At 39.0% G+C, this 16,596-nt stretch overlaps 1 protein-coding gene across 1 annotated transcript in view; it reads right to left on the reverse strand.

Moving 5' to 3' along the window:
- Nucleotides 1-15,845, reverse strand: part of LOC139958409 (integrin alpha-8-like) — a 34,669-nt gene extending 18,824 nt beyond the window's left edge. Inside the window, exons 1-14 of the mRNA XM_071955472.1 lie at nucleotides 15,576-15,845; nucleotides 14,433-14,548; nucleotides 10,079-10,161; nucleotides 8,363-8,486; nucleotides 7,310-7,374; nucleotides 6,537-6,579; nucleotides 6,185-6,265; nucleotides 5,445-5,533; nucleotides 4,632-4,738; nucleotides 3,075-3,171; nucleotides 2,711-2,816; nucleotides 1,914-2,005; nucleotides 995-1,085; nucleotides 577-622 (exon numbers count right to left, since the gene is read on the reverse strand). Coding sequence (XP_071811573.1) covers nucleotides 577-622; nucleotides 995-1,085; nucleotides 1,914-2,005; nucleotides 2,711-2,816; nucleotides 3,075-3,171; nucleotides 4,632-4,738; nucleotides 5,445-5,533; nucleotides 6,185-6,265; nucleotides 6,537-6,579; nucleotides 7,310-7,374; nucleotides 8,363-8,486; nucleotides 10,079-10,161; nucleotides 14,433-14,548; nucleotides 15,576-15,751 — 1,316 coding nt within the window. The 5' untranslated portion in view covers nucleotides 15,752-15,845. The remainder of the gene's footprint in view (nucleotides 1-576; nucleotides 623-994; nucleotides 1,086-1,913; nucleotides 2,006-2,710; nucleotides 2,817-3,074; nucleotides 3,172-4,631; nucleotides 4,739-5,444; nucleotides 5,534-6,184; nucleotides 6,266-6,536; nucleotides 6,580-7,309; nucleotides 7,375-8,362; nucleotides 8,487-10,078; nucleotides 10,162-14,432; nucleotides 14,549-15,575) is intronic.
- Nucleotides 15,846-16,596: the final 751 nt, after the last annotated feature.

Here is a 16,596-nt window from a genome sequence, read left to right on the forward strand (position 1 = left end):
AAAAAATGTGAAAAAGAACTACAAGGGTTACTATATAAAATAATTAAAAAAACAATAATAGGATTTAAAGATATGTTTTAAATGAATAAGAGATATACTGGAATAAACTAGAGATACGTGCAATTAATTAAAGTTATATTTTAATTAAATTAAAATAGCGTTTAAATGTTTGACCATGTCTTTTTATATTATTATTATTATTATTATTATTATTATTATTTTAGAATACAAACCAGAATGACTTAAAATATACGGCTGTTCCTATATTCATGTGATTGCTAAGCGTCGTAAAATAATTGCTTTAAATCCAAGATGATTGTTATGGACTACACTCAAGGTGGAGTGTATTGGTACTGGTTTTAATGAGTTTATCAAATCATGATACGATATAGGGCTTGACCTGCGGATCCCTTTGTCCGCACGGACCCCCCCCCCCGCCAACAGTTACACTGAACCTGTAAGGGTGCTCGGACCTCAGGGTTAGAAAGATTCATCGGGTAGACTACACCTTCAATGAACTTATAAGTCGTCGATTTCATGTAAATCTCTATTAATAAAGTAAACATAAATAATCACCTAATTAAAACGACAGTATCTGATTGGTAGGATCCAACCAATAAATCTGCAGAAAAATAAAATAAAAATAAAAAAGGAAAAGGAAAATAGAAAAGAATAAAGCTATGAATATTTAAACATACTCTGAATAAATGTTTAAACATACTCTGCATGAATATTTAATCATGAATATGTTTGTAATTGATAAGTGATGGTGTAGCCATGGGAAGGGTGGGTGATTGGGGAGGTGGGGGGGGGGTCGGGAGGAGGGATGGGTGGAGGTAGCAGTATCCCAATCACTCAGAGGAATAGACAATATATAGTTTCATTGTAGTCTTTTTGTAAAATTGGGCTTTTAACCTTCAACGTAATCAAGTCAAACTATGTAAATAGTGAATAAAGATAAGAATAATAGAAAAATGTTACATTTATATCTCACCTGGGTACAGATTTTTATCAGCGTCTCGGTTAGCAGACAAAGCAAAACCAAAGCGTTCCATAGGAACATCGAAGTCAGAAGGACGCAAAACCTGACAACAAAAGCAAACAATGGTTATTGTTATAGTGTGTTGTTATGTTTAAATATAACAATTGACATGATAACACCTCAAAATACCGAGAAAAAAAAAACAAAAGCAAACAATAGCTGTTGTTATAGTGTGTTGTTATGTTTAAATATAACAATTGACATGATAACACCTCAAAATACCGAGAAAAGAACAACAAAAGCAAACAATAGTTGTTGTTATAGTGTGTTGTTATGTTTAAATATAACAATTGAAAGATAATACCTCAAAATACCGAGATAAAAAACAAAAACAAAGTCGCTTTATAAAATATTATGATCCATGGGCATTACTAAATTTACTATATAGGAATGCATACAACGCTAAAATGTTTGTAATACCTACAATTGAATATTCATGTGTTATAAGTACACACATCACATTATTAACCAATGAGAGTGCATGGGGTAGAGTTGGAGGACGTGTGTGTGTTGTGGGGGACGGGGTGGGGTAGTAGAGGAGCAAGGGGTAGGTAGGCAGGTGATACGTATTGATCCCATGAAATAGCAAGATTGTCATGTGACCGAAGATAGACACTATATTGGATATACAGGAACATGAATGATAAACATTGGACAATATACACGCGGTGGTTTCCGAGAAGAAAGTTGCACACCTGGCAGAGAACATTTTCAATAACGGTAATGCATATGTCGAATCGAAGTGCAAATATGTGCCGTCAAAATAATAAATCAATGGTAATTGAACATTGCATATCGACAACATTTAGAATGAGATTTTCTTAGGAAAGTTTATCAGAAGAAAAGACAAAAAACTTTGCATAAAGTGAACCTGAGATGGCATTGTTTTGATTTTGTCTCCTTTCCTTCCATTGTAGATATAAACAGCACCGCTCTCTTCATACGGTGCACTGATTGCTAGATCTGTACGAAAACAATAGTAGAGGGGGAAAAAACAACAACAACAAATATTGATGATGTAGCCATGGCAACGAAAGTATACTATGTGACATGTCATAAAAAAAATCCCCATAAAGTTCTCGTGGAATTGATGGTCTTGCGGGCTTCTAATAAATGCAGATTTACGGCAATAGCTGAAAAACCATTGGACAGTGAAAGTGAAACTGTATCCGGGCCCTAAATGCTAAATACTCACCTCCGCCTCGCTAGGTCGGTAAAGCAATCTTCATCAATACATTTCAAGGTGTGACTTCGAATTACAGCCAAGAAATAAAATCGTTAAAACAAATTTTGGGGATTTTTCATTCCATGCAAATGATCTTGATGTTTCACGGTGGTTGTGGTTGGAGGAGGGGGGAGGAGGGGGATGAAGAGGGTGGAGGGAGGAGGGGGATGAAGAGGGTGGAGGGAGGAGGGCAGGGGGAATGGGAGGGAAGGGGGGAAGGGGAAGGGGAAGGGATTATAGGGGAGGAAAAAACAATAGAGTCAGTTGGGTAGCCGAAGCGGATAGGAGGCGGTTGGTTGTGGTCAATAAAGGTTTTAAATAAATTTGCACAACTCACATAAACAAGGAATTATCAATATATACTGCCTGACGTGCCTCACGAACCCCCCCCCCACCCAACCCACCTAGAACCCACCAAGAACCCATCTCAGCCGAATTCTCACCATTTACTCCGTCGTCGTTAATATCTCCTAGGGCGCATACGACAAAACCGAAGCGCCCTCTTTCATATTGACCGGTGATCACTGTGTCCTCGACATCAAAGGTTCCCTTTAAGTGTAGGAGATAGTCACAGGGTCAATCAATAATATCATCAATAATTTCGATTTAACAAACTTATTAAAAACATCTATTGTTCCTTATCCGACCTTATCCCTTCAGTCAATATCATTTGTCATTATATCATCACCTCGATACGATATACGTTATACCTTGCATATATAGATACGACTATAATATCCATATTTTTCCATTATCAATTATTCAGTCGTGCATGTGTCTATGTTCCTCATATATTGTTAAACTTACCAAACTGGTTTGATAGTATATATACACCTGACCAACATCAATTTGATTCGTCTCTCTATTCCAGTAATTAGAAGCTCCTACCACTAAATCGTCAAATCTAAGAAAGATGATGATGAAGAAGAAGAAAACCCCTTATAAAACACACTAATTCACACACCACAAACATGCTTCACTATTTTCATGGGCAGTATTTATATATATATATATATATATATATAGACACTACGATCAATATAGAGAAACTAATTTGGGATAACTTATACAAGATCTGTCTTCAGTTCCTATACCCCGTTTCACAATACTGACGAGGAATCGGTTGCTCCACCAATGTCTTTATTGGAGGAAGGGAAACGGGGGAGGCGGGGGGGGGGGTGGAGGTTGAGGAGGCGGGAGAGAAGCAAAAGCGGAATAATATAAGGGTACAAAGGTTGTAAAGAAATAAATCCTGCCAATATGTTCCTCGATACATTAACTATCATGAAGGCAAACTAAATAGTTTACAGATACAGATATTAAGAGAGATAAAGGACGGGACTAATTTTTGTTGGGAATCGGTGTAAATATATGTAATAAAAATATGTAAATATGAAGCTTTAATTTGAGTGAATCGTTATCTAGGGGTGTGCGGGCGACCTTCTGGAATGTTCTAGATGTTGTAGGTTTGGTACGGGCCTATTGATTGTAATTAGATGCAAAGAATTTAAAAGTTATGTGCATGTAGTTGGTCAAGTGGATCTGAAAACTGCATTTGACAATTGGACTCGCACCAGGTCAACGTGCTAAACGCTACGTGTCGAAGGGTGTGTCAGGATTGTGGGAACAAGTGCATTGCATTTTGAGGATGTGTGCCCAGTGGCGTAGGAAGGTAATTTTGAGTGGGGGGGGCTGAAGACTGATGGCCGGCCTGGGGAGGGGTCTAAGGGGAGGGGGTGTCCCCCTCCCCTTTGGAATTTTTTTGCATTTCCAGGTGGCCTCAGATGCAATTTGGTGCAATATAGCACATTTCAACTCCCACTCCATTTTGTAAAGAATTTTGCATTTTCATCTGGCCTTAAATGCAATTTGGTGCTCCAAATGAGAATTTTTTCTCATTTGGAAATGAAAAAGGGGTTTTCTGACTTGCGGAGCGGGGGGGGGGCGGAATGATACTTCCGCCCCCACATTTTTCACTGGGGGGGCTGGCGCCCCCCAGCCCCCCGGTTCCTACGCCCTTGTGTGTGCCTATATTGTGAGGCTTTGTGCTTCGTTGACATACTGTGTTTGGCCAACATTTAAGTGGTCCAGTATAGTTCCAAATTGTAAAAGTATCCTCGCCAAGTCTTAACCCGGTGCGGGAAATGTCACTATTACATGCACCATTGTGGGGGGGGGGGGCTGGTGGGGGTGGATGTGGAGGTCCTCCTTTTGACCTAATGTGAGTAACAAACGTGTATGCTATGTAATTATTACTTATAACTTAATTGTTAAATACTTTTGGTCAAGTAGTAGGCTCAGTTTGGTGCTGGCTCTAGCTTTATGTGTGTCCTTGGGTAACCCAACTGCTCCCTTTAAACTCACCCGTCGCCATTGAGATCACTGCCAACAACACTTCCGCCGTAGTGGCTACCCACTTGAGACCCGGCTATCTGTTTAATCAACACCAGATTTTTGTTGTAAATTCGGACCTTTATCAAGAAAGGATAACGGACAAAAATAAATAAATAAATAAAACTCCCGTACTCACGTTTTGGCGACATATTCATGTTTCATCAATTTACTTTATCAACACATTTATAAAAAAACAAGCCTTTTGTGGTCTCATAAGTACTCCTATACTGAATGATATGTTGCATCAGTAAGGCTAACGGTCTCCTCGATCAGGCCTTTTATCCAAGAGGCAAGGTTTGTACGTACTGTTAGCCCCATCTGTCAACATGCTCGGGCGTCTCAACAAGGCTGGCGTTTTCGCAAGACGTATTGTGATATCCCCGGGGTTGGATTAGTGTGAAGAAATCGAATGTAATTTGTTTCTAAAATTGTTGATGGAGGAGAAAAAGTCTACACAGAATACTGCTATGGAAACTTTTGTTCAGTTTATATTACACTTTTTGGGTAAAAAACGTCACCTATGAAAGAACATGGGCTTCCCAAAATGATCCACCATTTAACCCGAGTCCCCTTGCACTGCGACTTTAACCTTGTGACAGTATTAAGTCATGCGACGATAATGGACATCGTAATTGATATTTGTGCTAACTTAGCATGTAACTTCTGTACAGCCATGTTTCTTGGCGAGCGGAGTGACACTTTTAAACACCACCAGCCAGTATAACCTATTACAAGCATAAGAGACACCACTCATTTGTTCTCTGATGATCATGATCCTCTTACCATACCAAGAAGCACATTTCCCCTTGGAACGCCGGTTATTATGTCCATGTCGCCGCTTTCGCTGAAATTACCGAATGCCACAGAGTAACCTGTGAAGGAACAAAAAGCAAACCAAGTGAAGTTGAATCTATAGGTCTTCGTGATTTAAGATGGAGATGTATTTGGTTGTGTTAAAACGGTAAATCCTTTCAAATTACCACAATCAAGTAGTTCCGAAGGGACACGTGATACTCACCTGACTTGACATCGTCATGGTCATACGATGTAATGGGGGGAGGGGGGGGGTGGGGTTGAGTCTGTTGAGAGTGGATCAAGCTGTTTGGATTTCGTGCTCAGGTTCTATCTTTGGTGACATATACATGATACATTAGAGACTTCCTATACTTCAGACTCACACACACACAAACACGCACATACTGTCACATACACCAAAGACCGATCTCAGCAAATGATACCATATATATATATATTTCTTTTTTGGGGGGGGGGGGTGGGGGGGGGTGCAGAAATTCACCAGTTTAAAATGAAATTCACAGCAAATTTAGGCTGCAGATGGGCTTCAATTTTTTGTTTTACATAAGTCGACAGAAGGGGAGAGGGAGTCATCCCTCAGATGACCTGATAATAATATTGAAAAATTTTAAAACACCGAACAAGTTTTTAGTCCTTAAAACGTTTACCTCCTCTCACTTAAAGCACCATCTTATCACCTGGCCTTTTCTCACTTAATTCTGACTTACCTTGATAATTTCCATCAGCGTTACTGGCTTCTTCTTCGGAGTTTATATAATTACCATTGTCGTTCAAAGTAAAAATGGACCCTTCGTAAAAGAAGAAAGAAAAAAGCAAAATTACAAGACATTTGAGCAACGGATCCAACATGCGGAATTTGGAATCGTAACCAATGTATTTGCGACCTGGGAGAAGTATCAGCAAAACGTTTATCGAAGCTTTAGGGAGAAACAGACCTCAGTTAAAACTTCCCAATTAAAGGAATCTTTCAAAAGATAAAATCATGTTCCCACACCCCTCCCATTAAAAAAAACTAAAAACAAGATACAGGTTGTGTAGTTATATATAATCGCTCATTACCTTGTGCTGCATAGCTACCTGGTCCTCCAATAACCAAATCGTCCTGTAAGAGATGCACAAGTTTATATTTCATGTTATTGCCTCCGTGTGTCACCTGTTAATTGCTGACGAGGGTCAATTTACTATGGAAGTGGGGAATGTAGTGGGGGACAAAATGTATTTAATGGAACAGTTTAATTGTCATATACCATAAGACTTCTGGAAGGTGGGTGGATGCCCCATTCCTCAACAACCGCTCACCATTCACTTCCCACCCCTTCACTCCCACGTCGCCTAAATCAACCTGATGTCACTGCAACAGTTGACGATTGTGCCACATTAAAGCTTTCAGTTTGAATTGTGCCGGAACTTTGCATTAATGCGACCATGCCACGTAATATGTACCCCCAAACGAAAATACTGGGTGAGGCCCCTCGATCTAATTATATTGATTATCTGTGGAAAACAAATAAACGAACAAGCAATAACATAAATACATCATGTGATTATAGGCCTATACCCACTCGTTCGTTGTGCGTTCTTGGTGGAGCTAAACTTATAAAATCATGCTTTAATCCGTTCTTTCATTCCTGGTTTTAGAGTCGAGTTTGTTCAGTTTGGTAGCGATAAACCGTTTTTCAAAACATAACTTATGATGCATCGACGTTTAATGTGTGTAGATATGACTGCATTTGGAAAAGTGTCATTCTAACCCACCCAACCCCACTACCAACCACCCGCCCAACCACCCCAGTATCGATGGAAAGGTAGAAAATGATATTAAAACATCTTACGCCTGTTTGTTCTGCACTAATTCCGGCCAAGCAATGAGTCAGACTACTGAATGGTGACCTAACATCTGCAGTTTAGCCAGGTATAACAAGAGAGATGTAGAGAGAGAGAGAGATAGGGAGGGAAAATACGAAAATGTTAATAGATGTATGTTTATTATGCATGTAGATGCAATTATTAGGTATAGCAGATTCTTGCAACAATATTAGTGGCGACGGAAGAGAGTTCAATCTGAGGGGGTGGGGTGGGGGGGTGGGGTGGGGGTGTGGGAGGGACACTCAAGATTCGAGGGGCAGTGGGACCTGTGATTTGATTAATCAAACCTCAAAATCACCTCAAATCTTGCTAACAAAAGTTTATCTCCTGTGCATTCTGTAGTAATACAAATTTCAGTATTTGAATGTGTTTCAACCAAATAGTACTTCTTCAATTTCACACATACACACAGGGAACTTTTAATCACAAAACTGGAAAAAGGATTACTTTTCATGGAGAAAAGACAGGGCATTCCGAACAATTTTGAAGTTCCCCCCACAAACCTGCGTGGGAGGGGGAGGGGAGACAAAACGCTGTTCCCGTCTCTTGCCCGGCCATACTGCACTGCCCCAGAACAGTTTGTGAAAGACTTGTAAATAAACCTCCTTTAACAGCTTCATAAATAGAGACCACTAGTGGAAGATATATGAAGCTTGATCCAGCTTGTAGCATATTCGATAACGTTTAGCTTTTATTCTGTCATTTTTTGTACTAGAGCATCAGTATTCAAAAATCTTCATACGAGCACGTTTCTCATCATAAAGGTTTACAAAGTTTGTAGAGTGTTTAAACGGAAGTTGTGTAGTGGGGTGTAGGGGATGAGTGTAGGGAGTAGGGATAGGTTTATAGATCTAACGTGCTCAGAAATATTAGATATTAGAAATGTTTAGATATATTTCTCTTGCAATATATGATACATATATAGGGGAGGGATGACCACGCGAGAGGGAGTTGGGTTACTGGGGTTGCTAGCCAAACGACACATAATTTGGCAGGGGACGTTGATATCATCAGCTTACCAGCAGTCGGTTTACAGGGAGCGACATCGTTCTTGTTTGCGAAATTGTTAGTATAGAAAGTACATTTGCCACTAGGGTGGACCCCCGAAACTGCACGCAACTCTTTAGAAAACGGTGCACATGTCTGTGTGCCAAAAAAAGAAAAGAAAACAGGAGTACGGCATTATATACGTTTTTAATATAGCCATGTCTACAAACCAGAAGAAAGAAATCACTGTACGATCTATTGCGTCCTTTTGTGGGACTCATGAGGCAGTTGAATTTGTGTGCAGGGGAATAAAATATTGTTGACTCTTTTGGCGTTCCATAGAAACAGGACACACCCACACACTGAGATTCGAGAAAGGTTTCTTTGGCATTGAACAGGTAATAAAAGGCAGAATAATATAGAAGTGAACTTAGATATTTCGTTTTGTTTATAACTTCACGTATAAACACATAGATTCAACATCACATAAAATTGTAGTTACAGAAATGATATATACATGAGGTGAAAGGAAGTGCACAGAAACCCGGATGTGCAACTCCCTTTTACCATACACAAAAGAAACATCGAAAATATGAACTACTACGAAGACTAGCAGAAAAGTAGAAAAATGTAAAACACCCCAACCACCCGTTAAACCCCCTCCCCTTCCCAACCTATGATAAATTTCACAGCAAGTTGATATATAAAGAGACATGTATAACAATTACGTTCTAAAAGATACTTTTTAAGAAAAAGTCGCCTAGGACAGAACCTGGGCACGAAAACCAAACTACCGAACGACTGATCCGCTCCCAACCCCAGTCCCCTTGCATCGAGACTGTGACTGTGTGATCATGGTCGGGTGTGCATCACCATTCCCCTCGAAAGGGAACAGATACTACATATGATCTTAGCCAAAAGGCCGAGAAGATCAATCCAAGTACAGCAATGAAAATAAGAATTGGGCTTGCACTTAGTAGCTGTCAACAAAATAACGCAAGATGGAATGCTTGGCTTAGCAGTTACATAACAAGGAAGCGAATTCCAGAGCCTGGTAGCACGGTTTTGGAGATTGTTAAAATGTGAAGCAGTTTAGATGGTGTCTTGATGCAGGAATGTAGACAGTCGAGTATTGTGGTAATGGATTGAAAAGTTGTGTGAAAAAGTAGTTCGAAAAGCAATCAGGTAAAAGGTCGTGAAGGGATCGGTAAAAATGAAAGTAGCAATACTGGCGTTTGCTATGTCAGTAAGTTTCAGTATAAGTGCAGTGACTTGAAGAAATGATTTGTGTGGTCAAGTGGTTTGGAAACAAAGTGATATTAAACTTTCATTTTCCAATTTGTTTGTTAATACCGCGGCTAACTTCTTCATTTGACGTTAACACAAGCTCAGATGTAATATGGACATGGTTTATCATCATATATTGTAACGGAGCAATTTAGTCAACTCGGACAGGATACCTAACAGGATACTTAATGGATGTTATTGCGAGTCAGCAAAAACACATTATGTACACAATGTACATTATGTACATGTTATTTTGGGCGCTTTATGTATGTCGATCTGGACACACGTATACTGTTACAAACTGATATATGTTCAGTTAATGTTAACTTAATGTACTAAATATATATTATCAGATTATATATGTCTATCTATCTCTCTACCTGTCCCTCTGTCTTATAAATTACAATAAAATGAGTATAAATAATAATAATACATTACATAATAAGTAAACATTGTGTTACCAGAACAGTTCCATCGGCACCCGAACTCCGTACAGTCGCGCCCAGCCATTGATCTGTTTTATTCCGTGTGGACTCCTGGATTTCTGCCATAGGGAAATAAAATCATTTTAGTACATACAGAACACTTAGGGTAGGACAGTGACGTAGCCAGAGGAAGAGTACACATACCCCCACCCCACCCACCCCACACCCAACAGAAATTTCGGGGTCGAATCAGGGACTGGCAAGAAAAATTACACGCTCGTTAAGTCGTATACGTGACCAAGATTTAAGTTATACACAAATGTAGTTAAAATGATAGAAACGATAGCACCATTTGCATTTAGACATTACCGGTACTGAAACACAAGGGGTTTACCCCTTGAAATAACCGGTGTGAGTAGAAAGGGAAGGGGAGGGGTTCTTAGAAAAAGACAGAGCTTATAAAAAAAGTATAGTACATAAACAAGTCATATTTATACAGTCAAAAATTCTTCAACATTGTTTTCAAAAGTGGCAAAATATGTCATCATGCCGGTACATATAAGCAACCTCCATTTTTGCAAAATTTCTTAAAGGAGAGTGGACACCCTGCCCCTGGACAACGTAACCTCTTTACCTTCCTACTACAAAAAAGAAAGAAAGAAAGAAAGTTGGTTGCGCCCCTGGGGTAGAGCCTATATCCTGACATGAAATGTTATCAAAACAGGTTTAATTAACCCTTAATTCTCTGACTCTTAAATGAGGACACAAATGTGGCATTAGTAAGCCTAGGCCTATACTATTATTAACTGGTATATAGTGCGAAGGGTAAGGGTGCTCACGGCGTGCAACAATCGTTAAATATAATGCATGGTTGGGAGGGATGGTGTCATATGCACTTACAACTTGCATTTTAGTGGACAAAGCCCGGCTTATTTCATCAGCAAAGAAATTATTTATTTATTAACACTATAATAGGCCTAAGTCTAGTAAGTAGGCCTATGCCTATATAGTGAACCAAATAAAAGTAGGCCTAGCCTAGGGCGCTTGACATAAATAGGGTTAAATGAGAATATGACATTGGAAAATGAGGCCACGATTATGGGATGGTTGTGGGATTAGGAGATGGTTGTGATCAGCATGGCAAGCCCTGATATAAACATGGTAAGAATCTAGGACTATAGGATTAATCTGGTATAGTACTGTACATACAGCAGTGGGATTAGGGGATGGTTGTGTCCAGCATGACTAAAAATGCCGGCCTTTAACAGGATCCACCCCTTTTGGTAATCCTTTTGAAACCAAACGCAGCCTTCCATCTCTTCTCATGAACAGGACTATTTCGCATGCAATATCTGATTTTCTAGTTTTGGGTCTAACCACAATTGTTTCCAACATTTGAAATTACTGTGAAGTGATGCTTTTTTTAAGGAAAAGTCGCCCAGGAATGAAACTAGGCACGAAAACCAAACCACCGAACGACTGATCCGCTCTCAGCCCCAGTCCCCTTGCATCGAGACTGTGACTGTGTGATCATCGTCGGGTGTGCATCACCATTCCCCTCGAAAGGGAACATATACTACACATGATCTTAGCCAAAAGGCCGAGAGGCGTGATGTGATGTGGAAGTAAATGATAAGCCTACGCATAAAATAAATGTAGCTACAGCAATATGTTACTACGATGTATTCAACGTTTAACTTCCCTGTCTGCCAGCATTGAACGTCACATACTTTGCATGCAATTGACACAAACGAAAGCTTTGCTTCAAAAACAATATCAAGTTACCCTTTTAACAGGCTTTTTCTATGAATTTTTAACTACTAACTTTCACTTTTGATACACTGTGCAGGACGTAGCCTGCAGGCGGAGGGGGATTGAAGAAATTTGAAAAATGAAAGTGGGTCTACGATAATGTGAACGCCTGGACAATATGCGCTGTATCAGTTAATTTTAGCGAAATGTGCATATCATTTCTTCTGTTTCATTCTTTTTTAGTTAGTAGTGCGCAACCTCAAGATTCTAGGCACGTATTGCAGGAATGGCGTTCGAAAAGAACACACGGTTTATTTTAACCGCTCATCTCTTATACATTAGAGACCCTATATATAGGCTCTCTAGTATACATGCACGATCGCCATGTATTTGCTTTTTCACGAGTTTTGTTATAGAATAACAATAAACGTAGAGAGCTCCTAAGATTTAACCTGCGTGGACAGTGTATCAGTCTAATGTGACACTACGGGGAATAAATATATTTGTTACGTCTATGTGTTTTATGTAGGTCTTTCAGTGTCAAAATAAACACCTATATGCAGTGACTCAAATGTTTTAACTAAGAATATTGAGGCACTGTGAATATACGTATATAATAGGGCCTTTTTTAACATACAAATTAGGTAGATTGTGGCCCCAGTCCCCTACACGACCCATCCACTCGTTTGACCCCCCCTAATTTCGTGGGTCCCTTTTGACACAAATAATGATAACACAAACTTCAACAATTAATTTACACCTAAATTCCCCATATGGCTTCCCCTCAGTAAACATAGGCTATAGGCTACCATTAGAATGCCCAAGCGTGCTATTATATCTTCAATTACCTGTGTAAAACAATGAATAAGCAGAGTTTATACAGTAAATGAAAGTCCTAATTTCCCCTAACAAGTGACTTTACCGATTTTTTATTTTCTAATTTACCCTTTTTTTTTGGGGGGGGGGGGAGTGTAAATTTCTAAAACATGAGATCTCAGTATAAAGAATGGTTAGATGCAACTTACAACGCCTGGGATTGCCATTTCCGGCAACCTGGGCGGCATTTTGGGCACAAATTGTCTTGCTACGCGAGACGCCAACTGGTGGTGGCGCTCCGCTTAGATAGTGTCATGATGGTCCCTTTTGGGAAATGACCCACCCACTAAAAATTTCTTTAAAAAAGGCCCTGGCATATATATGCACATCAAAAGCATCACTATGTAACATTGGACGATATAATGTTTCCCGATGTTCTCCTTAAATGTCCCCGTAGGGATTCCACACAGGCTACCCTCTGATAAATAATTCCTCCTTATTACTAATACCCACTCTAAGCTGAAATCCAACAGGCTTAAAAGTTGCCTAGATATACACAACTCTAATTCGTGGAAGGGAGGCCTCGGCTCTGGCAGGGGATGGGTGGGGGACGGGTGGCCCCTAAGCCCTAGGAACCCGGTGACTAGAGTGGCTAGAGTGCTAAACAGCGCAGTCACCGGGTGTGGTGAGGATGATTCTCTCTCTCCTTAAAAGTTTTCCGGCCAGGGCAGGGGGCAGCCGTCCACCCCCTCCCCATCCCCATTAGTCTTTTTATTCGCATTACACCCTCAAAAAACAAAAAACAAAAAACATCGAAAGATAAGGTGTTCTCGTTTTGTCCATATTCCCTCACTCCAAATTTCCTATAGTTTTCTTTAGATCCCACATTCTAGTTGTCGATACCCAAAATTATAACAAAACTTATCCAAATTCTGCAGGAGCTTGGCTTCGCCCCAGCTCGACCAGTTCACACACTTATTCACACACACACACACATAGGCTATGGCCCTAATGTGCAGTGTGCTATGAATTATTGTTCCTGGATATATAGGTAACCTTATGTACACAGGACGTCCTGGCGAGTCGTGCGTGACGCGTAACATAAAATACATATTAAAATATTCATTTTTTTTACCGTGCAAAAGATTTGAGTTAACATACTGCCTACTAAGGTTCAAATTTCCTTGTACACGTTTTATGGCTTTGTTTATCTTGCTACAAGTAAAATTCATTGGCATGATAATTAACCACGAATGACACTAGCTAGTCGGATGCCATTGTTCTTATATGCTAAATCATGCAGTTACGGCAATATATAATTCTTCCATGAAAGTGTGGAAAGACATATTTGTTTTGTAGTCTTCTTTGTATATTTTACATTTACATTTTTTGTTGTTGAAACTATGCAATCTTGGGTGGCTGAGACCTTTTATCCAACAAATTCACAAAAAAACGTTCTTTTTAAATAGAATTTCATGTCAAAAGACGTTATTACACACTCACTGACAAACACCGCCAACTTAGAAAACCCTCAGAGGTCACCTACTCAGAAGCGATATGAAAAACATGTATTGTATATGTAACTGTGGATAATATTGCGTAGAATAAAACCTTTCAGTGGAAAACGTATAGACCTATACACATGATGTGCATAATTTAAAATAACGTTAGGGTAGATGGTGATTAGACTTTTATATCATTATATTTAGTGACAAAGAGGCAGACCGTCACATACAGAGTGTTTACATATGGACAGACACATATAAACAGCATATAGCCAACACATAAAGACATATAAAGACATAAAGAGAATGTTGAAAACCTTGTGAAATTTTCTCGCAATTCGTAGCACTGTCGAGGGGCAAGACTGGACATCTGTAAACCGCTCCAGTTGTCTTAGATAACCCACTATCACCGCGTGGAGCTCCTACCATTAACCTACAGAGGGAGAATAAACAACAAGAAGGTTTAATATATCATACATTAAAGGTCTTTCAATACCAATTAATAAAAAAGAAAATAGATTGAACTGATAAAACAGCGTCTGTAAACAACTAGGTAAGCGAGGTCCTGAATTTTCTTAACTTTGATAATTTTTTTAAGATTTATTTTTAACATTTTGCGAATCACTGACGTACAGTCGAACTGATATCCTGTGCCATACAGATTAAACTATGCACAGCTCCATATACGGGAGGCGTTATGATTAATCCGTCTTTCCTTCCGTATATATACTGACGCAATAGCAAGAAGTCATAGTGTGTGTACCTTGTCGATGGAGATTATTCCAAAGTTTAGCCACATTTATCAATATTTTTGAATATTCCCATTACTATCAAGTTTTACAAATGGATAATGTTATGTGATTGCATACAACTGTTCTTAAAGATAATAATATATTTCTAACACGCTTGCAATTATTATTTCCACGGTACACCACATCTTCCCATATATAATGTTAAAGGATTGCTGTAGGAAGTATATGCGATAGAATGGGGAGCGTCTATATATATATATATATATATATTGTCATGTCGTGTCACGTGAATAATTATATCACCTGACTCCTTCTTTATGTATTCATTGTTTTTTCTAAGTATCTGATGAGCATACAATTTAATTTCTTATCCTATATTTTCCAGGGGTGACTAAGCACCTTCAGACCCCATGGGTTGTATTCCCTGACCCCCCCCCCTATTCCCTCCCTGTCGGAAGGGCTTGGGAGACATTATGGGCGAATAGAAACTCAACTTAATCACTGCTGAAAAAAACAAAATGGCCTGTCAATTCAGCTGTGAGGATGATCCAATTAGGAGCAAACATATGTATAAGTTATCGGCTTTACCTGAGACTTTACTGATTGATGTTGTAAACTAAATTGGCCATGAATTAAACAACGATAACGTAAGTTGATTCAGTAAATGTGTTTACTCAATGCATGCATACATATAACATATATACTTACATATCGTCGTCTCCAACACTGTGTATAGCCACAGAGAAACCGAAAAAGGTCCCATCATCACCATGTCGAATGACTGGAGATCTTGTGTCCAGATTATAACAACATGAAATATGTATGCCTATTAGCAAAACAAAAACTTGTCCTAACTTATGAAGCCTATTCGATCTCTTTGCCATGTTTTTGGCGTTCCGAGTTTTTAGGAGCGTCAAGTGTAATGGTCTCCCGTACCGTTTGCTATGACTATAGGATATAACTGTGTGATAATTTCAGTTAGCCTACACGTTATAACTGAAGGGCAAAATTGGATATCATAAGTAATATGTCACGTAACATACACGCTATTACAATGGGGTATATAGGTAAGTGACGTGTGCACGTCGGAATAACTTCCTTGTTCAATAAATCAGACCTATGATTTTTATTTGCAGGCTGCATAGTTCAAACACCGCGTAAAGAGAGTGTTCCAAACATGAAGTATCATCTTCGGTGACTGATAATTTTTACCAGACAGAGAGAGTTGCCAGTATTATAGTACTTTAACGTCTACGAACACCTATATGAACAACATTGTCCTAATCACTCTTATACGGTAGGCATTAGAAATCATGAAAATCCATCAACGATTGACCATTTTACGAGTCTTTTCTTAACTCTAGTTTAATTTATGAATAAACAATTAGCTAATTATGGACAGTGATGATGTTAAGGGAGTGACTGCCTAAGTTTCGGTTATGTTCTTCCTTTGTATTTACAACCTTCTTTTCAAGAACACTGAACACAGATTTGTGGCCTATACGGCGATTCTTTTGAAATATTTTATTGTCTTCTCTGAAAAGAGGAACATCACATTACTCAAAAGGATATATGTGGGCTTGTAATTAGGGGTTAACTTATTAAGCCCTCAAATAAATAAATGTTGAAAAGCGCAACACTCCATGTCATATAGTTTGCACATATTTAATGAGTTTCCCAGATTTATCAAAACTTCAAACGTGTATATCATTGTAACGAAAAGAGATTT

The sequence above is a fragment of the Apostichopus japonicus genome, chromosome 18 (genome assembly GCF_037975245.1).
Source record: "Apostichopus japonicus isolate 1M-3 chromosome 18, ASM3797524v1, whole genome shotgun sequence".
Classification (NCBI taxonomy): Eukaryota; Metazoa; Echinodermata; class Holothuroidea; order Aspidochirotida; family Stichopodidae; genus Apostichopus; species Apostichopus japonicus.